Consider the following 24,672-nt stretch of genomic DNA (forward strand, 5'->3'; position numbering starts at 1 on the left):
TGGAAGAGTAAATAGGCATTTTAACGTCATAGATTTAGCCGGTGGTAATTTGTGGAATAGGCACAGACTGGAATGCGGTTTTAACCAATCAGCATTCAGGGATAGACCCACCCGTTGTATAATGGTCTTTATTGCATACCAAAACATTCTGTTGAGAATGTATAACCTACTTGTTCCTGCAGAAGAATCATGTAATACAATTACATCATTACACTGTTACACAAGCTTTTCAAACTGCTAGTGGACCGCCTCCCCCAGGGCTTGCTAATAGATGTTGCTGTGCTGACACAGAGTAAGGCACATCAAGTCACCAGTAGCCGGCTACACTTGGATCCCGAAATAACTTTTTCTGGCATGTGCAATGAGACCACGTATTTGCAACAATCTAATTTCTCAAGTTTTGAGCAGACCAGACTGGAGCTACTTTCTTCTATATGGGTTAATTATCCCAATGTCACAAACAATGTGTGGTGAACGTCAAATAAAATTACAAAAACATCAATGAGCTTCTGTTTTAATAAAAGTTAAATTAAAATAAATCCTCCACATAACACACTATTTACATGGTGGCATGACAAGATCTAGACTACTTGAGGCAAGTTTGAATTATGTAATTATTTTTCGGACTATGGTGTGGGAATACAACGATCACTCCCAGTGCAATATGGTAGGACTGTTTGTGCATCATGCAAATTCTCACATATACCCAGGACATTAATTTGATCCTCAATGTTACACCCTCCTTGCATAAATATTTATTTTGGTTGAGTAATATTCATTGCAGATGAAAAATCTTCTGCTTTAGGCTTCACTCGCTACAGCCTTGTCTAAATACTTCCCATTGTGTCGTATCTCTCTGAGGAAAGCTCTCACCTTCCCAAAGGAAAACCATTCTCCCAAGGTGCACCACTTCCTGTGCTAGCCCTTGACAAAACCCAATGCTGAAAGTGTCTCAAAACAATGTTTGTATTTGTAATTATGCTAACCCAGCTTGTCTTGGACTATGTAATCATGTTCGTATTCGGTGAGCCAAGGCCCTGTAGCACGTTTCAAATGGCACAGTTTCAAATTGTCACTTCGGTTCCTCTGCCATTTGGATGCATGTGTATTGACCAGTGGTGCAAAGTACTTAAGTAAAAATACTTTAAAATACTACCTAAGTAATTTTTGGGGGTATCTGTACTTTACTTTACTATTTATATTTTTGCCAACTTTTACTTTTACTTTACTACATTCCTAAAGAAAACGATGTACTTTTTACTCCATACATTTCCTTTAACACCCAAAAGTACTCGTTACAGTTTGAACGCTTAGCAGGTCAGGAAAATGGTCCAATTCACGCAATTATCAAGAGCACATCCCTTGTCATCCCCACTGCCTCTGATCTGGCGGACACAGTAAACACAAAATCTTTGTTTGTAAATTATGTCTGAGTATTGGAGTGTGCCCCTGGCTATCCGTAAGCAATTTACAACAATACAATTAAAATCAAAATCAAATTGTATTTGTCACATAAGCCGAATACAACAGGTGTAGACCTTATAACCTACTTGAAATGCTTACTTACAAGCCCTTAACCAAAAATGCTTTAATAAGTTTTAAGAAAAATAAGTGTTAAGTAAAAAATACACAAGTAAAAAATAGAAAAGAATTGTGCCGTCTGGTTTGCTTAATATAAGCAATTTGACATTTTTTATACTTTTTCTTTTACTTTTGATACTTAAGCATATTTTCGCAATTAAATTTACTTTTGATACTTAATTATATTTATAACCAAATACTTTTAGACTTTTACTCAAGTATTTTACTGTGTGACTTTCACTTTTACTTGAGTCATTTTCTATTAAGGTATCTTTACTTCTACTCAAACATGACAATTGGGTACTTTTTCCACCACTGGTATTGACAGATGTATTGCCACCTATGTGAAGGCCAGGTGGTGACTGCCTCTGTCATGATCATTACTGCTATGAGCCAAGTTACTGAAATATTAGAAAACTATATTCATCAGACAAGAGGTTAGAGTATTGTCTGCATTAACATATTGTGTGATATTTGATATGCAAACCCCATCTGTCAAAATGATGACAACTTGATTTCCCACATCTCTGCATTATGAGCGCATGCACTTTAATTATCTTTAATAATTCATAAGGTCTGACTCTTCAACAATCACCTTGGATCAACTTCCACTTCATACAAAACCTCCCTGAACTCAATAATGGGGAGCAGACATGGTATATTTTCTCTTCTATCTGAGAGATAATAAGGAGACAGAATAGTACCGGCAAAATTGAACAGACCAGACAAGACAGGCAGAGAATGCCCATAATGAAAGAATGCTGAGTGACAAGAGGGAAAGAATTGGCAAACGATCACAGATGTGTAACAAGGATCCTCTGTTTCTTACATATTAGATTATTCCCCTCTCTAATCGTTCTGCAATTTGTGAAAACTGTTGGACTGCGTGTAATGTCACATCCAAGACATCTTGACAATTTGAGCAAAAACAAACACCATCTTCGCACAAATTCAATGAGAAACGACGAGTGCTTTGCTGATTAAATTCCCTACAGTTCAGTCGCATTCTGGTTCGTCTGACCCAGAAAAGCAATCAGATGATAAATATGTTATGCAAACTTGTTTAGCGATGAATTAGATAGGAGTTCTGCCCATCTAACAATTTGTAAGCAGCCCATATTCTCTAATCTAGTTAAGGTGCAAGCCGATTGTCCCCTGTGATTAGTAATTATCAATTTCTCTAAACACAGTCCTGCAATCAGCTAGAATGGCTTACTGTTAGATTTCCCATGCCTCTTTTTTGATAGTATTAAAAACAAAAGCAAGTTAATTAAGGGTAAAAAATCATGTCGACTCCTCGGTTCAAACCTACAGTTTACATCATCCCCCTCAAATCTATTTATCCAATTTGGACAGGGAACAAAACAGGAAACATCTGATTTCATCATTATGCACATTTGTAAAAATAAAATAAAAACATCTGTCATTTCCAAACGGTAGAACAAATTGTGTTACTCCTAATTATGAATCTCTGATATTCACTGATTAATTACAAAGGAAATACGAGTCCCCGACTGACTTCCTAACTCCAACTAATGGGCACAGAATGTACCCCCCAGAAAATGAATGGGCATTTTTTAACCTGTAAGATTAAACCCAGTGCCTATACGCAGACTATGTGCTGAGCGTATGGCTCTCAACCACTAGGAGGCCCTGGGTCTGATCTTGCAGGTAAAAAAATGCCATTCATTTTCAGCTGGGTATTTTCTGTGCCCATTAGTTGGAGTTAGGAAGACAGCCGGGACTTGTATTTCCTCAACTTACTGTTGAGAGATATCATAGTAGAATATGCAACATGCAATTTTATAATTTAGTAGTGCATCAGCAGTTTTCCTCTTATTATGTCAGTCACTGACAGTCAATCAATTAGCCCATGTTAGCTAACATTTTATAGATTACTAGGTAAGTTAGTCTAGCCAGCTATCTAAACCTTGTAGAAATCATGGCTGGATTACTGACCAGGCACGAAAGGCAAACAAATCTCGCTGAGGCCCCCCAAAATGCTAGAGGCAGCCCTGATCAGACCATACCAATTATAGTATGGTATATAGATATCTACAACATTTGGATCTATAATCAAATTCATTGTTCTGCCTTATACAATAGTTAGAGTCGTTAGAATCAACAGAAATCTCCAAATATATATACATCAATGTAGTCTTGATTGACGTTATGATCAAATTGACCAGAAGACAAATGTTATTCTGAGAAACTCTTAAATTGGTCTCTCTCAACCCCACATGTCCTCATTCAACCTCTGTTCACTAATGTGTAATAATCATATAATTTATTTCAGTACCCTCTTCTTTTTGGAATTTAAGAGCAAATAGCTTAAACATAAACATATTTTATTACATTGTTCTTATGATTATCAATTGCTTTAATCTATCTAAAATTGTACTCTTTGAGTTGCTTAATCTGCATTTTCTAAGGGAAGTTTTCTTTCATTAGAATGCAATGAATCTTTTTTTTGTATCTTATCTGCTGCTACCAAGAACAGGTCAGTAATTACAGTTTACTTAGAGGAACTACGTGGGTTTGGGAACTTAAAACTATTCTCCAACTTTAGGCCTTACTAGCAACTGTGTGCCTTACTATTTTTCCACCCCCAAGGAAATAGTTTTACGTTTATTGTAACAATAGCTTTTTCACGATATACAGTAGTGAAACAATACACTGAGGACCATTGTTAGGGGTTCAAAAACATCTGATAACATACAGTGAGGGAAAAAAGTATTTGATCACACGTCTGACCTCTGTGATTGCCAACAAGGGTTTTGCCACCAAGTACTAAGTCATGTTTTGCAGAGGGGTCAAATACTTATTTCCCTCATTAAAAGGCAAATCAATTTATAACATTTTTGACATGCGTTTTTCTGGATTGTTTTGTTCTTATATCTCTCAGTGTTCAGATAAACCTACCATTAAAATTATAGACTGATCATTTCTTTGTCAGTGGGCAAATGTACAAAATCAGCAGGGGATCAAATACTTTTTTCCCTCACTGTATCTGCTGCCATGAAAGTACTACATTTCAGGAGTTAAATATGTCTTGCTTTAAATTCTGACCAGGAAAGAATCCTCCTGTCAGAGAGGACTCATGAACAATTGATGCCCATTAATTGGAAAATCTCAGTCTACCAGAAACCCTTACCTAACTGATTGGCTTTCATAATGTTGTTTAAAAAGGTCTATATTCTCATAAGCCTTTGTGCCTGTTTTTACAGAAAAGAAAAAAGGAAAACAAGCTTTGTAGTTGTATCTGCTATAATAAGATCCTCTCAAACATTGTTGAATAACCAACCGTGACCTAGTTTAGTTACTGCAAAGACACCTAGGCTGCACAGAGCACAACCGATGAGTTTGTGTAGGTTTTTACAGAAACCTTTCCTTGACTTGCATCTTTTACTGCACACATCAGAAAGGCGACAGAAGAGTAATCTTGAGGGACTGGATTCTGAAATGTTACAGACGACGCTCCCCATGGTAACCTGCCACTCTGTATTTTCATCCCAAAGCCTGGCCTGAGTCTAGCCCTGCGGCAACATGGGAGAGCCCTCATAAAGGAATCAGTTATACAAGGCCCAAATGCAGTCATCCAAGGGGCGTTATGTACTGTACTGTGAAACTCACAAGGAAGTCCCTGCTTGTTCAAGTACTGCTCTAAGAATGTATGGATGTCTGGGGAATCAGGTCTGTGTTGTTAGCGAGGACAGACTATCTGTGGAAGCTCTTTTTGAAGGCACACTACAAAGTGCTCAGGGATTTGTTCTTGGGAAAACAGAGAGAACAAACGACCGGGATATTAGCACACAGGAGGAAATTATATCTGGGTGAAGGTGTACTGTTATTCTAGACTTGAGGTGACATGAGATGGTGATGGGCGATGGCTCCAAACTCAGGGATGGAAATTAAGCTAGCTAGCCCGTTGCTAGTACTTTTCAGACCGCGCTAGAAAGTGCCTCAGCAGCCCACCAGCTAGAGAAATGTTGTCTTTTCAAATATCGCATGGCACAGATTTTGGACGGCACAGATTTTGGACCTGGGCTAGTAAAAATTGCAGCTTGCCAGTGCTTAAAATCCTCAGGTTCAATCCCTGTCCATACTACACTGTAATTGGATAGCTTGAAATGAAACATGATCAAAATCAAATACATTTTCTGTAGTGTATGCTTATGACCATGTTCTTCAATTGCAATAAACAGAGATTCTCAGAATATAATGAAAAGGGATAGAATTATCAATTTGGGGTCTAACAGGGACTTTCACTCACACAACATTGAATGGCTAATTTCGAATACCCAGTTAAATTAAAGGCAGATGAGACCTGTAAATGTATTAATAGGCTACACAATGTAATTGGTTACACAAACTGGTCAGTCTGGGCAAGGAATGCTGACCCAGTTTTAACAATGTTACATTGTTTTACAGCATCAATTCATAACAACAAGATGTACACATGTCGTCTAGTAAAATTAAAGATACTTTAATAGAAAATGACTCACCCAGTAAAATACTACTTGAGTAAAATTCTGAAAGTATTTGGTTTTAAATATACTTAAGTATCAAAAGTAAATGTAATTGCTAAAATATACTTAAGTATCAAAAGTATAAATCTTTTCACATTCCTTAGATTAAGCAAACCAGACGGCACTGACAGTCAAAAGCCTCGGCCAATTGAGAGAGAGAGAGCAGAGACAGACCACCCCTCTCCCTCGGCTTGGTCCCTGTGTATGTGTGAGTGAGAATACTGAATGAGGACTCGGTCGCTGCATGCTGCCACAATTTGCAGTGGATTTAAATAACCTTCAGCACAGAGAACACCAGAGTCGAAGGAAAAACTCCAAAATTGTAGATTTACGAAGGAGAGCAAAACATCACTGTCTTGTCTGTGTTCCTGTTTGAAAAAAACACTACTATAATACAAGAAGACGGCGAAGAAGAAGCACAAGTGTTCAACGGTGTCAACAGATTAAATTGGAAGAATGTATAATTCTATGTGTTTTCTCATCCTGTCGTGGGTGTTCGCTCTGCTCGTGTTCCCAGGTAAGACTACTCTCCCTCTCTTTTTCTTTCTCACCATCTACCGCTCTCTGGCTCTTGTATTGGTACTAATGTTGCAAAGTGATAAACCGTAGCAACAGAGTTCTACGGGGGAGCTACATTTGACAATCACACACTCTGCCTTACTCTCCTCTCTCTCTCTCCCAAGAATTGGTCTGTTGTAAAATATTCAGATGAAACACTGTGGAGGAAAGTGGTCCAGGCATTGTTGATTCTACTAAAAAGCTTTGGTGTTAGCTCAAGGAGATCCTTGCTCAATTTTGTGTCCTCCCAAGCTACCACAGCGTTCCCAAAACTTGCTTCCATTGGGTTTTGATGTAGACAGAAACTAACGTAAAGAAAAGCTTGCATTGGCAACAGCATACAGTGCAGAATACCAGTTTTGTCCCGTTTTGATCCTAGCCATAGAAATTAATATTGATCATTCTGGGGCCATGTCTAAGGAGAAGCCTATATTCTCCAGGGTAACGGCACCACTTTTTTCACGACATGACTTCAAGGTCTGGATAATTTGTGTCGGTCGCAGCTAGACGTGCAGCGTTTGTGAGTGACTTTGACATGTTAATGAACAGAGAGGTGTGTGTGTCTTTCATAATTGATGTGCAGGGAAAGAGAGTCTATGATTACAATTGGAAAGGGCTTGAGGCACATTTCTATTTGAATTGATATACTTCTGGTATTGAATATATTACTGGAGTAAAATTCTACATTTCTGAAAATTGTGTAGGTCATATTTTTCAGGATTAGCCGAATGTAATAGTACATTATCAAAACTATCCTCATATACCACATTGTACCTACTTCCTCAGGCAAGCACACACGCACGCACGCACTCACACACACATACATACACACTTCTAAAAGTCATGCGCAAACTGAAACAGTTACATTGCAGGGGTGTGTCCGAGCTTGCACTGGATGAAGACGCAGCGTAGCCAGGACAGTTAGCAATGCAGATGGCATGTGGTGGCCCGACTCACCAAGAGCTTTGGGGTCAATAGCAATCCGCCATAACTAACAGACTCCATCTGTTCCACTGTGACATCATAGGGCCTATAGTAGGGGCACCGCCCGCCACTGGGGCAATGACATCAGGAGAACACTGCTGTCTAGGCAGTGCAGTCAATCAATGTGGGTATGGTGTTGTACAATATTGAAGGGTCCTTTTTGATACTCTTCTAGCTAAATGGGTGGATTATTCATATGCCACTGCAACTATAGCTATTGATTTTGGATGTTGAATGATACACTAAGGCATGGACCTTAAGACTCCTCCATGGACCCTAAGACTCCTCCATGGACCCTAAGACTCCTCCATGGACCCCTAAGACTCCTCCATGGACCCCTAAGACTACTCCATGGACTGTAAGACTTCTCCATGGACCCTATGACTCCTCCATGGACCCTATGACTCCTCCATGGACCCTCAAACTCCTCCATGGACCCCAAGACTCCTCCATGAACCCCAAGACTCCTACAGAAATAGCAGGATATTTTATACTCCTGGCTAACAACAAGCTACTGACATAATCTTATGGAAAATCTACAGTGTCCCTGTCTTTCAAATGCCGGCACACCTAGCCATAGCCCCTCATGTATTATAGAAATTATATATTTTAATGTCAATACACTGTGATTAACATGAATTCAACTTCTCAACTAGGACCCTTTTTTGAACGAGATGTAGTCAAAAATGTGTATGGTACTTTGGTAGAAACACTGAATAAGATAAATCTGTGGCTCTGTCCCTACAGTACCATTACTATTGTACTCTCTCCGTCACGGCCCAGAGCAGGTTACATCCTTGTCAAAGTTCCTCAAATCAACCAGCTTCATAAACAGTACAAGCGCAACGGCCATTTGCAGATGTATGAATGACTCTGTCTGCTAAGGTCGATGTGGCATCCATTTTGTCTTTTTGCACTCAATCGATAGTATTGTGTACTGTATATAATTTGACATAGATTTCTATTGCTTCTCTGTGTCTACTTGTTTTATACTACATCTCAGCCGAAATACACTGAAATGTAGTCTATACTCCCTCAATGTATGAAACTGACCCTAGTTAGACATTTTAGAAGTTCTCCATGTACCTTTTCCCCACTCCCCATCCTGCTGATAATGTTGATAATGTTGATGTTGGTTGCATTGGGTATTGCCTGGAAGACCTTAGTGGGAAACACCGGTCACTTCCCTCAAGATGAGAATGATTGAAGAAAATGGATGTGATTTCCTGTAGAATCCAGGACCTGTCATATCGAGTAACTTTGATTAGACACAAGAGACTACATTATCTAAATTAGGGCTGGAGAATCTGACCAAAATATCATATTACAGTATTTTTCTCATTTCTGACAGTATAACGGTATTAGATGGTATTTTATGTTTCTGAATAGAAAAAGTTCTAAATATACATTATGGGTAGTGCATAACCCTAGGATGGCAACAAATGAATTGTAAGTGGTTTTAATGGGCTTTTTCAATTCTAGTGGTCATCCAAACTTTAACCAAAAACAATAGGAGTGCAAACCTGACAATTAAGTAGTATAGCATTTCATAGGAATCGAAGTATATTTTGTAGCCTCAAACTCTGGTACTTCCCAATGGTTGACATTTGCATAGTTATTGTTTCAATTCCAGAATTCACTTGTATTCCTTAATTTCCAGCATTTTCATAAATGTGTTCATTTCCTGCACTCATTTGTTATAATTTACATACAGTGTCACAATTTTTTAGCCTTTTGTTTTATTACTTGTTGTGCTAGCAGCAGATAAAGTGGAGAATCCTCCACAATCTAGCAGTGCTCAGCTGTAGGCAGTCTCTTACCACTGGTAAAAATGGATGATTGACGTTTTGTTGATTCATTACTCAATTGTTGCATATAACAATTCAAACATTAAAAGAACTTTATAGAAGGTATGTTAAAACCTGTTGGGGCTAGGGGCAGTATTTGCATGGCCGGATAAAAAACGTCTCCTGCCCAGTAACTAGAATATGCATATAATTAGTAGATTTGGATAGAAAACACTCTAACGTTTCTAAAACTGTTTGAATGGTGTCTGTGAGTATAACAGAACTCATATGGCAGGCCAAAACCTGATAAGATTCCATGCAGGAAGTGGAAATCTGATTTGTGGAATCACCTTCAACACTTTGCCTATGAAACACACCGTGAGTTAGGATTCATTTAGCACTTCCTAAGGCTTCCACTAGATGTCAACAGTCTTTACAAAGTGGTTTGAGTCTTCTCCGGTAGAAACTGACCGAACGAGAGGCCTGGAAAGTTGGTCATAGGTGGAGGGCCATTACTACTATGATGCGGGCGCCCGTGGGTACCCTCTCGTTCCAAAACGTTTACTAAGACAATGCAATCGTCCACCTTAAATATTATTGAAGCTCTGATTGAAAAAGGCCCTAAAGATTTATGTTATACAACGTTTGACATGTTTGAACGAACGTAAATATATATTTTTTGCACATTCGTGACGACAAGTCCCGCGCGTCTCGTACACTACGAGTAGCCTTCGGAACGCGCTAACAAGAAGGAGCTATTGGGACATAAATTATTAACTTTTTCGAACAAAACTACATTTGTTGTGGACCTGGGAATTCCTGGAAGTGCCTTCTGATGAAGATAATCAAAGGTAAGGGAATATTTACAATAGTATATTTGATTTTAGATGGTTCCAAGATGGCGCTTACCTGTATCGCCTAGCCTATTTTTCTGAGCATAGCACCTCGTTTATTGCAAAGTGTGATTTCCCAGTAAAGTTATTTTTAAATCTGGCAATGCGGTTGCATTCACGAGATGTTAACCTCTATGGGCTAGGTGGGACGCAAGCGTCCCACCCGTGGTGCACTCCATCAACAGCAGGTGCATTTCAAGAGCGGCAAATTTGAATCCAAATAAATGTCAAAATTCAAATTTTGAAAGATAAACATCTCCTTAATCTAACCACGTTTTACGATTTCAAAAAGGTTTTACGGCGAAAGCATAAATTTAGAGTATGTTAGGACAGTACATTTACAAGAGTTGTGTGTAATGTTGTGCCAATTCAAAGACAGGCGTCACCAAAACCATAAAATCAGCTAAAATTATGCACTAACCTTTTACAATCTCCAACAGATGACACTCCTAGGACATTGTGTTAGACAATACATGCATTTTTAGTTCTATCAAGTTCATATTTATATCCAAAAACAGCGTTTTACTGTGGCGTTGATGTTCAGGAAATCGTTTCCCTCCAATAACCGGCATTCAAGTCAGCACCACAAATTAAATAATTAAAATTAGAAAACATTGGTAAAATATTATATTGTCATTTAAAGAATTATAGATTTACATCTCTTGAACGCAATCAACTTGCCAGATTTAAAAATAACCTTACTGGGAAATCACACTTTGCAATAATCTGAGCACTGCGCCCAGAAAAATACGCGTTGCGATACAGACTAGCCGCCATGTTGGGGAGATCTAAAATCGAAAATACTATGTAAATAATCCATTACCTTTGATTCTCTTCATCAGATGTCACTTCCAGGTATCACAGGTCCATAACGAATGTAGTTTTGTTCAAAAAAGCTCATCATTTATGTCCAAAAATCTCCGTCTTGTTAGCACATGATCTAAGCCCGCCGGACTTCACTTCATGAACGAGGGGAAAAAAGATATTTACGTTCGTTCAAACATGTCAAACGTTGTATAGCATAAATCATTAGGGCCTTTTTTAACCAGAACATGAATAATATTCAAGGTGGACGAATGCATTCTCTTTTATAACGTATTGGAACGAGGGTACCCAACATGAACTCGCGCGCCAGGTGTCTAATGGGCCATCATCGTTCCATGGCTCTTGTTCGGTCAGATCTCCCTCCAGAAGACTCAAAACACTTTGTAAAGGCTGGTGACATCTAGTGGAAGCAATAGGAAGTGCCAAAATATTCCTCAGCCCCTGTGTTTTTCAATGGCATAGGTTTAAAGGTAATACAACACATCAGGTATCCACTTCCTGTCAGAAAATGTCTCAGGGTTTTGCCTGCCAAATGAGTTCTGTTATACTCACAGACACCATTCAAACAGTTTTAGAAACTTTAGGGTGTTTTCTATCCATATATAATAAGTATATGCATATTCTAGTTACTGGGTAGGATTAGTAACCAGATTAAATCGGGTACATTTTTTTATCCAGCCGTGCAAATACTGCCCCCTAGCCCTAACAGGTTAATCTATAATTCTTTGAATGACAATATTAGATTTGACCAATGTTTTCGAATAGTAATTTTGTAAATTGTAGCGCTGATTCACCGGAAGCATTTGAGGGAAAATATTTTCCAAACATCACGCGCTGATGTAAAATGCTGTTTTTATATATAAATATAAACTTTATCAAACAAAAGAATGCATGTATTGTGTAACATGATGTCCTAGGAGTGTCATCTGATGAAGATTGTCAAAGGTTAGAGCATAATTTTTGCTGGTTTTCTGCTTTTGGTGACGCCTGTCTTTGCATTGAAAATAGCTGTGTGTAATGTTTTGTCAATGTACTGTCCTAACATAATCTAACTTTATGCTTTTGCCGTAAAGCCTCATTGAAATGGGACAACGTGGTTGGATTAAGGAGGTGTTTATCTTTCAAATGGTCTAAAATAGTTGGTTGTTTGAGAAATGTAAATTATTAGATTTTTGCTATCTTGTCAAGCAATCCCGTTACCGGGATTAGAACGGGAAGGGGTCCCATATTAAAATCCACACCGGTGTGTAGATCAATACCGGTGTATATAGTAATATACATTATACCGCCCAGCCTTAAGTAAATTACTACAGACTATAAGGTGCCATGCAATGCATTCGTAAGTGTTTCACAAACCACCTGTATATATGGTCCTTGCATGAAGCTTTCATAATATGTATGAGTGGGAAGATTAATATGATCCCATTAAAGCTCGGGGTTCTCTTGTTAATTTTCATACAGTAATGCTATAGACTTGCCGGCTGATTTACAAAGCGTTCTTATCAATTGTGCACACTTGATGCAATTCATTATCTTCGACAGCTCTGTGCGACTGGAGCACAATGTTTTGTTCTCTCAGCTATTTGTAAGATAATGAGCCTTGAAATAACAGCGTCTCAAATGTACAAACACATCTAGTGAAGACTTTCAAAAGGGCACGTGTGGAATTCTCCGGTGCGCATTAACTCAGAAATGTGTCTGACTGATTATTTTGAGCACACTAAGAGATATGTTTATCGTATTCATCCTTACCTCAATTACAGAGTGATGTGTAGAGCCCAACAGTGGAAGCATCATTATTCCCATAAAACCTAGCAGGCAAACACGGAAATGATTCCAATCGTTTTTTCAACATGTATAAGGTCTGTGTTTCATGTTGTCACGGCTGTCTGAAGAATGGGACCAAAGCGCAGCGTGTATATCGTTCCACATTTTATTCTAACTGTGAAACTATGCAAGACATACAAATAAACTAATGAACAAAACAACAAACCGTGACGAAGAGGTGCAACATACACTTACTGAAAATAATCTCCCACAAACCCAGGTGGGAAAAACAACCACTTAAATATGATCCCCAATTAGAGACAACGATGACCAGCTGCCGCTAATTGGGGATCATCCCCCCCAAAAAAACATAGAAATACAACAACTAGAACCCCACATAGAAATACATAAACTAGACAAAACCCCCAACATAGGAAAAAGAAACTAGAACCAACATAGACATAAATACACTAGACAAAACCCTCTGTCACGCCCTGACCTACTCTACCATAGAATAATTAATGCTTTCTATGGTCAGGACGTGACAGGACCCCCCCAAAGGTGCGGATTCCAAATGCACAACCCCAAACAACAACAAAAAAACAGGGAGGGTTAGGGTGGGTGTCTAATGTCGGTGGCGGCTCTGGTGCAGGACGAAGAACCTTCACATCCCACGGATCCTCCTGCATCGGAGGCGGTTCTGGTGCGGGACGAAGAACCCTCACATCCTGCTTATCCGCCAGCATAGGAGGCGGCTTCGTTTTGGAGCGTAGCCCACGCTCCGCTAGCTGATCCCTCCGCTTTCGTGTCACCGGACTGTGGATCATCGCTGGAGGCTCTGGACTGCGGACCACCGCCGGAGACTCCGGACTGCGGGACCGCCGCCGGAGACTCTGGACTGCGGGATCTCCGCCGGAGACTCCGGACTGCGGGACCTCCGCTTTGAGACTCCGGACTGGGGGACGTCGCTGGAGACTCCGGACTGGGGAACGTCTCAGAAGGCTCCGGACTGTGGGCCGTCTCAGGAGGCTCCGGACTGTAGGCCGTCGCCAGAAGCTCCGGACTGGGAACTGTCGCCGTAAGCTCCGGACTGGGAACTGTCGCCGGAAGCTCCGGACAGGGAACTGTCGCCGGAAGCTCTGGACTGGATATGCGCACTGGAGGCCTGATGCGTGGGGCTGGCACAGGTGGCGCCAGACTGGTAACACGCACCTCAGGGCGAGTGCGGGGAGCAGGAACAGGACACACTGGACTGGAGAGACTCACTGAACGCCTAGTGCGTGGAGCCGGGACAGGTGGCCCCAGACTGGTGACACGCACTTCAGGGCGAGTGCGAGGAGCAGTAACAGGGCGTACTGGGCTGTGGAGGCGCACTGGAAGTCTGGAGCGTAGGGCTGGCACAATCCGTCCTGGCTGGATGCTCACTTTAGCCCGGCAAATGCGGGGCGCTGGCACAGGACGCACTGGGCTGTGAATGCGCACTGGAGACACCGTACGTATTACCGCAAAACACGGTGCCTGACAGGTCACACGCTCCCCACGGTGAGTACGGAGAGTTGGCACAGGACTTACTGGGCTGTGAATGCGCACTGGAGACATGGTGCGTATATCCGGCCTCATTTGTACCGGAACTTTAACACACTTTTTGGGATGAGTACGGGGAGCTGACTCAGGTGGCATCTGACGGCTAACATGCTCCTCAGGGAAAATGCCGTGCATACTACACCAAACCAACAGCTCTCTCTCATCACCCCCTCCACTATCTCACAGTACACCTCGCTCAGTCTCTCCCAATATTCCTCTTCGCTCTCAGACTCACCCCTCGCTTCGTCGACCAACCCGTGTGCCCCCCCCAAAACATTTCTTGGGGCTGCCTCTCGTGCTTCCGTCGTTGCCGTGCTATTTCCTCGTATCGTCGCCGCTCTGCTCTAGCTGCTTTAATCTCCTCCTTTGGACGGCGATACTCCCTGGCCTGCCTCCAGGGTCCTTTCCCGTCCAGGATTTCCCCCCATGTCCATTTGTCCTGACCATGCTGCTTGGTCCTTTGGTGGTGGGAGATTCTGTCACGGCTGTCTGAAGAATGGGACCAAAGCGCAGCGTGTGTATCGTTTCACATTTTATTATAACTGTGAAACTATGCAAGACATACAAATAAACTAATGAACAAAACAACAAACCGTGACAAAGAGGTGCAACATACACTTACTCAAAATAATCTCCCACAAACCCAGGTGGGAAAAACAACCACCATATGATCCCCAATTAGAGACAACGATGACCAGCTCCCTCTAATTGGAGATCATCCCAAAAAACAACAACATAGAAATAAACAACTAGAACCCAACATAGAAATACATAAACTAGACAAAACCCCCAACATAGAAAAAAGAAACTAGAACCAACATAGACATAAATACCCTAGACAAAACCCTCTGTCATGCCCTGACCTACTCTACCATAGAAAAATAAAAGCTTTCTATGGTCAGGACGTGACACATATATGCTTTCCCTGGTGTAACGTTTTGATAACCATGCAAATCTCTCTTGGACAAGGTGACTTTTAATCAATATATTAATCTATATTTACCTTTAGATTTGAACATGTGAATTAGCATGAAAGTTGACATCATGCAAGGCTACAAATCCCTGAAAGCTCCTGCTGATCCAAAACAAAGAATACTGCTCAAAAAAATAAAGGGAACACTAAAATTACACATCCTAGATCTGAATGAATGAAATAATCTTATTAAATACTTTTTTCTTTACATAGTTGAATGTGCTGACAACAAAATCACACAAAAATAATCAATGGAAATCCAATTTATCAACCCATGGAGGTCTGGATTTGGAGTCACACTCAAAATTAAAGTGGAAAACCACACTACAGGCTGATCCAACTTTGATGTAATGTCCTTAAAACAAGTCAAAATGAGGCTCAGTAGTGTGTGTGGCCTCCACGTGCCTGTATGACCTCCCTACAACGCCTGGGCATGCTCCTGATGAGGTGGCGGATGGTCTCCTGAGGGATCTCCTCCCAGACCTGGACTAAAGCATCCGCCAACTCCTGGACAGTCTGTGGTGCAACGGGGCGTTGGTGGATGGAGCGAGACATGACGTCCCAGATGTGCTCAATTGGATTCAGGTCTGGGGAACGGGCGGGCCAGTCCATAGCATCAATGCCTTCCTCTTGCAGGAAATGCTGACACACTCCAGCCACATGAGGTCTAGCATTGTCTTGCATTAGGAGGAACCCAGGGTCAACCGCACCAGCATATGGTCTCCCAAGGGGTCTGAGGATCTCATCTCGGTACCTAATGGCAGTCAGGCTACCTCTGGCGAGCACATGGAGGGCTGTGCGGCCCCCCAAAGAAATGACACCCCACACCATGACTGACCCACCGCCAAACTGGTCATGCTGGAGGATGTTGCAGGCAGCAGAACGTTCTCCATGGCGTCTCCAGACTCTGTCACGTCTGTCACATGTGCTCAGTGTGAACCTGCTTTCATCTGTGAAGAGCACAGGGCGCCAGTGGCAAGTTTGCCAATCTTGGTGTTCTCTGGCAAATGCCAAACGTCCTGCACGGTGTTGGGCTGTAAGCACAACCCCCACCTGTGGACGTCGGGCCCTCATGGAGTCTGTTTCTGACCGTTTGAGCAGACACATGCACATTTGTGGCCTGCTGGAGGTCATTTTGCATGGCTCTGGCAGTGCTCCTCCTGCTCCTCCTTGCACAAAGGTGGAGGTAGCGGTCCTGCTGCTGGGTTGTTGCCCTCCTACGGCCTCCTCCACGTCTCCTGATGTACTGGCCTGTCTCCTGGTAGCGCCTCCATGCTCTGGACACTACGCTGACAGACACAGCAAACCTTCTATCCACAGCTCGCATTGATGTGCCATCCTGGATGAGCTGCACTACCTGAGCCACTTGTGTGGGTTGTAGACTCCGTCTCATGCTACCACTAGAGTGAAAGCACCACCAACATTCAAAAGTGACCAAAACATCAGCCAGGAAGCATAGGAACTGAGAAGTGGTCTGTGGTCCCCACCTGCAGAACCACTCCTTTATTGGGGGTGTCTTGCTAATTGCCTATAATTTCCACCTGTTGTCTATTCCATTTGCACAACAGCATGTGAAATGTATTGTCAATCAGTGTTGCTTCCTAAGTGGACAGTTTGATTTCACAGAAGTGTGATTGACTTGGAGTTAAATTGAGTTGTTTAAGTGTTCCCTTTATTTTTTTGAGCAGTGTATATATTGAACATTTTCATTTACTGTTTCAATTATTTTTTTTTAATAATAATTGTTGGCTTATATTATGCATTTGGTCTTGTCTTGTATAGAATACTATCCTAAATCTTTGCCAAGAAAATAGCTAGCTGTCTACCTAGATGATATTAGCAATATACCCTTATTTTACCAGATCCATTTCTCCTTCAGCCTTTTATAAATAACATATAAACATCTGACTTGAAGTAAAGATACAATTATTTATTAATTTATTCATGCCACAAACCTGGGACATCAAAGAACACCATATGAACTATTACTACGATCCAAGAGTGCACAGATTATTTTGCTTTTCCATTTTAGGAATTAGAACAGCTCAAATAACAAAAAATATAAAACAGCATATTGTGATTTTCGGTGGGTGAGTTACAAATGGAGAAACAACTGGATGTTTTAGGTAGGTTTAATATAAAATACTAGGTAAACTCCAGCAGATTGAGAAACACACTTAACAGACTCAAAACAAGGAAGCCATGCCTAAATGCAGCTACATCAACACCCTTCTTGTCTATTAAACAGATCTATGTTTCTGCTGTCTATTGTGAGCAGCACATTTACCATACATTGTCTGAACCTCAGAAAAAGCAGGAGGATGACAGAGTTACACTGGGGGAAAAAGGTAAAAACTACACCATAACACTTTTAAATGTGTTACTGGGTCTAGATGTGTCACGGCTGTCGTAGGAGAGAGAGGACCAAGGCGCAGCGGGTTGCGTGCTCATCATTATTATTTATTAAAATGTGAACACGGAAAAACAATAAACAAAGAAACGACAGGAACAGTTTTACATGCTATAATAACAAGCAGTGCAAAATCAACTACCCACAAATCCCCAGGTGAAAACACGCAACTAATATATGACTCCCAATCAGGAACAACGACGAACAGCTGTTCCTGATCGGGAGCCACACAGACCACACAGAAATAAACAAACTAGAAAACCAACCTAGAATACGAAACCCAGAACATACACCAAAACCCCGTAATACATAAATAAAACACCCCTCTACAATACTCATAACCCCCGAACCACATAAAACAAATACCCTCTGCCACGTCCTGACCAACCTACAAATACAAATAACCCCTATACTGGTCAGGACGTAACAAGATGTTATCAAATCAGGAGAAGAACAAGTGAAAGAAGCAGAATAGGGAAAATAAACAAGGTAGGGTGGGTTGATAGAGATGATGGATAAACATAAAATGTGGTGCTGGTGTGCTTCTGCACCCCTTTTAAGGTCAGTCATTGTCACAAATGTCATGTCCAGTCATTCTCGGGGTCACAGCGGGGTCGCATACTCGGGGGTCACATTCCATCTCAGTTGCAGCATTCAAATCGTGGTCATCGTGTATCTGGGAATCACAACAATTAAAACGATGAGTGATCGCAGAATTTCCAAAAATTGAGCCATAAACAATACAACTTAAGCATTGAGGACAGCATTTTGTTGACAACATGGTGGTTTACACAAAGTCTACTGTGTGTGAATGATGGAAGAATCTTACCCCAGCTGTACAGTAGGTCCAATAGAGAGTGTGCGGTCACCTAAAGATGAACATCAACCAGTACTGGGATCATTGGAAATGTGGGATATTTGCTCTCAAATTGTTCCTTGAACATCTTGGAGTCTGCGTCTATAAAGGTAAAGTACAAAATGGAGGAAGTTATCAATCTGTGGCTTAGAATGAATTCAAAGTTGACACAAATGATAAATTAAGCAATACAATGCAAAACACTACTGCACATGTGAAAGACTGTAACACACAGGCCAGTACAATACCCTACACAGCAAGAGGAACCTAAAGGCGCATACAGTACCAACCAATAGTACTCACTTGACAGACAGGTGTGGTACCAGTGCTGCCTTGGCTGCAGTGTTCTGGTCAGCAGCTGCTCCAATAGCAGCCGCCACCTTGGCATCAGTCAACAAGATCAACTTGAACTTAAGAGTGGAGCATGCGTTATATATTATTACCCCCAATTGGGTGGCAAGTAGCCTAGTGGTTAGAGCATTGGGCCAGTAACGGGAAGGTTGCTTGATTGAATCCCGAGCTGACAAGATAAAAATGTGTTGTTCTGCCCCTGAGCAAGGCAGTTAACTCACTGTTCACCGAAGATGTGGATGTCGACTAAGGCAGACCCCTGCACTTCTCTGATTTAGAGGGGCTGGGTTGAATGCAGAAGACACATTTCAGTTGAGTACATTCATTTGGACAACAGACTAGGTATCGCCCCTTTCCCTGAACACAGTAATTCTACCACAAAACGTGTGCATACCAATTCATTTAAAACCAACCGTAGCAGGTAGGACTAAATAAGGTTACAAAACCTTGCCTACTAGCTATTCTAATGGTTTGCTGTCCAGAGGGTAGCAACAAACAGATCAATGTCTTCCCGCAGTGAAGTAAGCACACTGTTTGTTCAAGAGGATGCTAATCAGTCCATCTCTGAAACATATCAAAAAGCCAAACCAAAATAATACAGCTACCTAGGGTACCTACAAGTCAAGTAGTACTTGAAGTAGGCTACTGTTAGCAGTTGATGTTATTCTTCAATAACACAGACCCCAAAGCAAATCAGGGAGAGAAAATATATTTATTCAAAGAGAACAAATCATAGTTGTTATGCTGGAAAGTAGATGGCAGATGTTCATTCTTCCCTGTCCTCAATGGTTTATCCCCTGAACAAAGAGACAGAATGTAGTTTATATCCCAACCCTAGCTTGTGGTTGACCAATTAGAATTCCTTACAGTAAAATTGGGAACATGGCCAAATAACAAGTATCCCGTTTCAGGCTCAATGTATAGACAATTTGGACCAATGAGAACTTGCCACATGTAGCTATGAACCGCCCGTGTCCCTGACCCATTTATCTTCAGTTCCCCATTACAGAAAAACAACTAATTCCATTGATCATGAATTCCCTCTAGACCTTTAGTCCTCTGCGTTGTGTATTTATCATCAAATATTCTTACACTCCCCTTAGACCATTTAAAAAGAAATATACTTCAAATGTATTTTTAGAAAACAGAATAGAAAACATAAAAAAATAGACAGTATGAAAAACATTAGCTGTAAGCATTAAATCATTCACATCAAACACCTTGCATTTTGTCGTGGAAATACTAATCAATAATGAGGAGAGACAAGGTCAATCACCAGTCAGGATATTACTTTATTCAAAACTTATTAATAACATTGATTAATTATAGCAGTAATGAAGCTGGTCGACGAACCACCCCAAGATGATAAAGTATATCCTCCTGAATGTTCATGACAAACAATAGATGTATGGAATGGATCACAAGGTTAGGATTCATATGAAAGATACTAATAATTCACAGCAGACAGTATCTGCTGTAAAGACTGTTCTCATTGTGGAGAAAAACATACCCAAGCCATCTCTCCCTAGTACCTTCCAGCACACAAACACCAACTCATGCTATGGAATGCGGTCTTTAGGTTTTTATCACCAAAGGCATCGTAAATCCACTGTCAGCATTAACCTGTCTGGGATAGGGGGCAGTATTTTCACGGCCGGATAAAAAATGTACCCGATTTAAACTGGTTACTATTCTTGCCCAGAAACCGAGAATATGCATATAATTAGTAGATTTGGATAGAAAACACTCTAAAGTTTCTAAAACTGTTTGAATGGTGTCTGTGAGTATAACAGAACTCATATGGCAGGCCAAAACCTGAGAAGATTCCATACAGGAAGTGCCCTGTCTGACAATTTGTTGTCCTTCTGTTGCATCTCTATCAAAAATACAGCATCTGTGCTGTAACGTGACATTTTCTAAGGCTTCCATTGGCTCTCTAAAGCCGCCAGAAAGTGGAATGGGGTGTCTGCTGTCTCTGGGCAAAGTACAGCAGCAGAGTTTGTAAGTGGTCAGCCTGGGGACAGTGAGACTGAGATGCGCGTTCACGAGACTTCTCCATTTTTTTCTTTCAGCCTTTGAATGAATACAACGTTGCCCGGTTGGAATATTATCGCTATTTACGAGAGAAATTGCATATAAATTTATTTTAAACAGCGTTTGACATGTTTCTAAGTACGGTAATGGAAAATGTTGAATTTTTTGGTCATGAAATGCGCTCGCGCGTCACCCTTCGGATAGTGACCTGAACGCACGAACAAAACGGAGGTATTTGGATATAACTATGGATTATTTGGAACCAAAACAACATTTGTTGTTGAAGTAAAAGTCCTGGGAGTGCATTCTGATGAAGAACAGCAAAGGTAATCCAATTTTTCTAATAGTAATTCTGAGTTTAGTGAGCCCCAAACTTGGTGGGTGTCAAAATAGCTAGCCTGTGATGGCCGAGCTATGTACTCAGAATATTGCAAAATGTGCTTTCGGCGAAAAGCTATTTTAAAATCTGACATAGTGTTTGCATAAAGGAGATCTGTATCTATAATTCTTAAAATAATTGTTATGTATTTTGTGAGCGTTTATCATGAGTAATTTAGTAAATTCACCGGAAGTTTTTGGTGGGTATGCTAGTTCTGAACATCACATGCTAATGTAAAAAGCTGGTTTTTGATATAAATATGAACTTGATTGAACAAAACATGCATGTATTGTATAACATAATGTCCTAGGAGTATCATCTGATGAAGATCATCAAAGGTTAGTGCTGCATTTAGCTGTGGTTTTGGTTTTTGTGACATATATGCTTGCTTTGAAAATGGCTGTGTGATTATTTTTGCCAGGGTACTCTCCTGACATAATCTAATGTTTTGCTTTCGCTGTAAAGCCTTTTTGAAATCGGACAATGTGGTTAGATTAACGAGAGTCTTGTCTTTAAAATGGTGTAAAATAGTCATATGTTTGAGAAATTGAAGTTATAGCATTTTTGAGGTATTTGTATTTCACGCCATGCGATTCCACTGGCTGTTGACTACCTAGCCCAAAGAGGTTAAGCCCCCAGAGGCCCAACTCAGAAGACCACACACAGATGAGAGTGTTCTAAAAACCATATTCTACTCCATAAAACAACCATTTGATGCAATAACAGTATGTTAACATAATCTTGTAATTTCGCACTCACATTCCCCCATTTTGAGAATTCTCTCAACTTAAAAGAAAATTACAAAATTTAAAACAAATAAGGCATCAAACAACTTTTAACTCAAACAGATAGGAAAAAAAATACTTCCTTGCACTAGTATACTACCATTGTAAATTACCATCCATCCGTTGGTTCATTGAGCCTTTAAACAGACGTTCCGCTAGCGGAACGCCTCACCAATATCCAATGGTAGAGCGTGGCGCGAAATACAAATGCCTTAAAAATGCTATAACTTCAATTTCTCAAACATATGACTATTTTACACCATTTTAAAGACAAGACTCTCGTTAACGTAAAATTAACCTTCATTGGGAATATAAACATAAAAATATCGTTAAGAAATGATCAGCAATCTAAATCAGAGTTTTTTCATCAGTATGAAACAAAACATAATGTTGATACTGAGCATACTCCCCTTGGTCAGCATAGTGGAAATAACAATTTCCATCCCAGAAACTAAAATTACATTTACATTTACATTTAAGTCATTTAGCAGACGCTCTTATCCAGAGCGACTTACAAATTGGTGCATTCACCTTATGATATCCAGTGGAACAACCACTTTACAATAGTGCATCTAAATCTTTTAAGGGGGGGGGTTAGAAGGATTACTTTATCCTATCCTAGGTATTCCTTAAAGAGGTGGGGTTTCAGGTGTCTCCGGAAGGTGGTGATTGACTCCGCTGTCCTGGCATCGTGAGGGAGCTTGTTCCACCATTGGGGTGCCAGAGCAGCGAACAGTTTTGACTGGGCTGAGCGGGAACTGTGCTTCCTCAGAGGTAGGGGGGCCAGCAGGCCAGAGGTGGATGAACGCAGTGCCCTTGTTTGGGTGTAGGGCCTGATCAGAGCCTGAAGGTATGGAGGTGCCGTTCCCTTCACAGCTCCGTAGGCAATCACCATGGTCTTGTAGCGGATGCGAGCTTCAACTGGAAGCCAGTGGAGAGAGCGGAGGAGCGGGGTGACGTGAGAGAACTTGGGAAGGTTTAACACCAGACGGGCTGCAGCGTTCTGGATGAGTTGTAGGGGTTTAATGGCACAGGCAGGGAGCCCAGCCAACAGCGAGTTGCAGTAATCCAGACGGGAGATGACAAGTGCCTGGATTAGGACCTGCGCTGCTTCCTGTGTGAGGCAGGGTCGTACTCTGCGAATGTTGTAGAGCATGAACCTACAGGATCGGGTCACCGCCTTGATGTTAGTGGAGAACGACAGGGTGTTGTCCAGGATCACGCCAAGGTTCTTAGCACTCTGGGAGGAGGACACAAGGGAGTTGTCAACCGTGATGGCGAGATCATGGAACGGGCAGTCCTTCCCCGGGAGGAAGAGCAGCTCCGTCTTGCCGAGGTTCAGCTTGAGGTGGTGATCCGTCATCCACACTGATATGTCTGACAGACATGCAGAGATGCGATTCGCCGCCTGGTTATCAGAAGGGGGAAAGGAGAAGATTAATTGTGTGTCGTCTGCATAGCAATGATAGGACAGACCATGTGAGGATATGACAGAGCCAAGTGACTTGGTGTATAGCGAGAATAGGAGAGGGCCTAGAACAGAGCCCTGGGGGACACCAGTGGTGAGAGCGCATGGTGCGGAGACAGATTCTCGCCACGCCACCTGGTAGGAGCGATCTGTCAGGTAGGAAGCAATCCAAGCGTGGGCCGCGCCGGAGATGCCCAACTCGGAGAGGGTGGAGAGGAGGATCTGATGGTTCACAGTATCAAAGGCAGCAGATAGGTCTAGAAGGATGAGAGCAGAGGACAGAGAGTTAGCTTTAGCAGTGCGGAGAGCCTCCGTGACACAGAGAAGAGCAGTCTCAGTTGAATGCCCAGTCTTGAAACCTGACTGATTAGGATCAAGAAGGTCATTCTGAGAGAGATAGCAGGAGAGCTGGCCAAGGACGGCACGTTCAAGAGTTTTGGAGAGAAAAGAAAGAAGGGATACTGGTCTGTAGTTGTTGACATCGGAGGGATCGAGTGTAGGTTTTTTCAGAAGGGGTGCAACTCTCGCTCTCTTGAAGACGGAAGGGACGTAGCCAGCGGTCAAGGATGAGTTGATGAGCGAGGTGAGGTAGGGGAGAAGGTCTCCGGAAATGGTCTGGAGAAGAGAGGAGGGGATAGGGTCAAGTGGGCATATTAGAATTAGAATATCTTGTTGGACAAATCCAGGTAGAGAATCCCGGTTTAAGTCAAATATATTGTGTTGGTGCCTAATCAACATGACCCAGGACAAGCGTTATGATTCCACTATTTATAAGGCAACTCCTATAGTCTCTATGTGCCATTAGCACCATACCTGCTATAGTTCCTGAGTATTATCACTATCATCAAAAATGTACTTTGGTAATGGATATAAGTCAAATAGATTCGGATCAGTTTCATTCTCGGGAT

The 24,672-nt window shown here is 41.5% G+C and overlaps 1 protein-coding gene across 1 annotated transcript in view; it reads left to right on the plus strand.

Moving 5' to 3' along the window:
- Window positions 1-6,328: 6,328 nt before the first annotated feature.
- The window catches only part of LOC106603663 (opioid-binding protein/cell adhesion molecule), a 379,546-nt gene continuing 361,202 nt past the window's right edge, over window positions 6,329-24,672 (plus strand). Inside the window, exon 1 of the mRNA XM_014197611.1 lies at window positions 6,329-6,627. Coding sequence (XP_014053086.1) covers window positions 6,567-6,627 — 61 coding nt within the window. The 5' untranslated portion in view covers window positions 6,329-6,566. The remainder of the gene's footprint in view (window positions 6,628-24,672) is intronic.

The sequence above is a fragment of the Salmo salar genome, chromosome ssa04 (genome assembly GCF_905237065.1).
Source record: "Salmo salar chromosome ssa04, Ssal_v3.1, whole genome shotgun sequence".
NCBI lineage: Eukaryota > Metazoa > Chordata > Actinopteri > Salmoniformes > Salmonidae > Salmo > Salmo salar.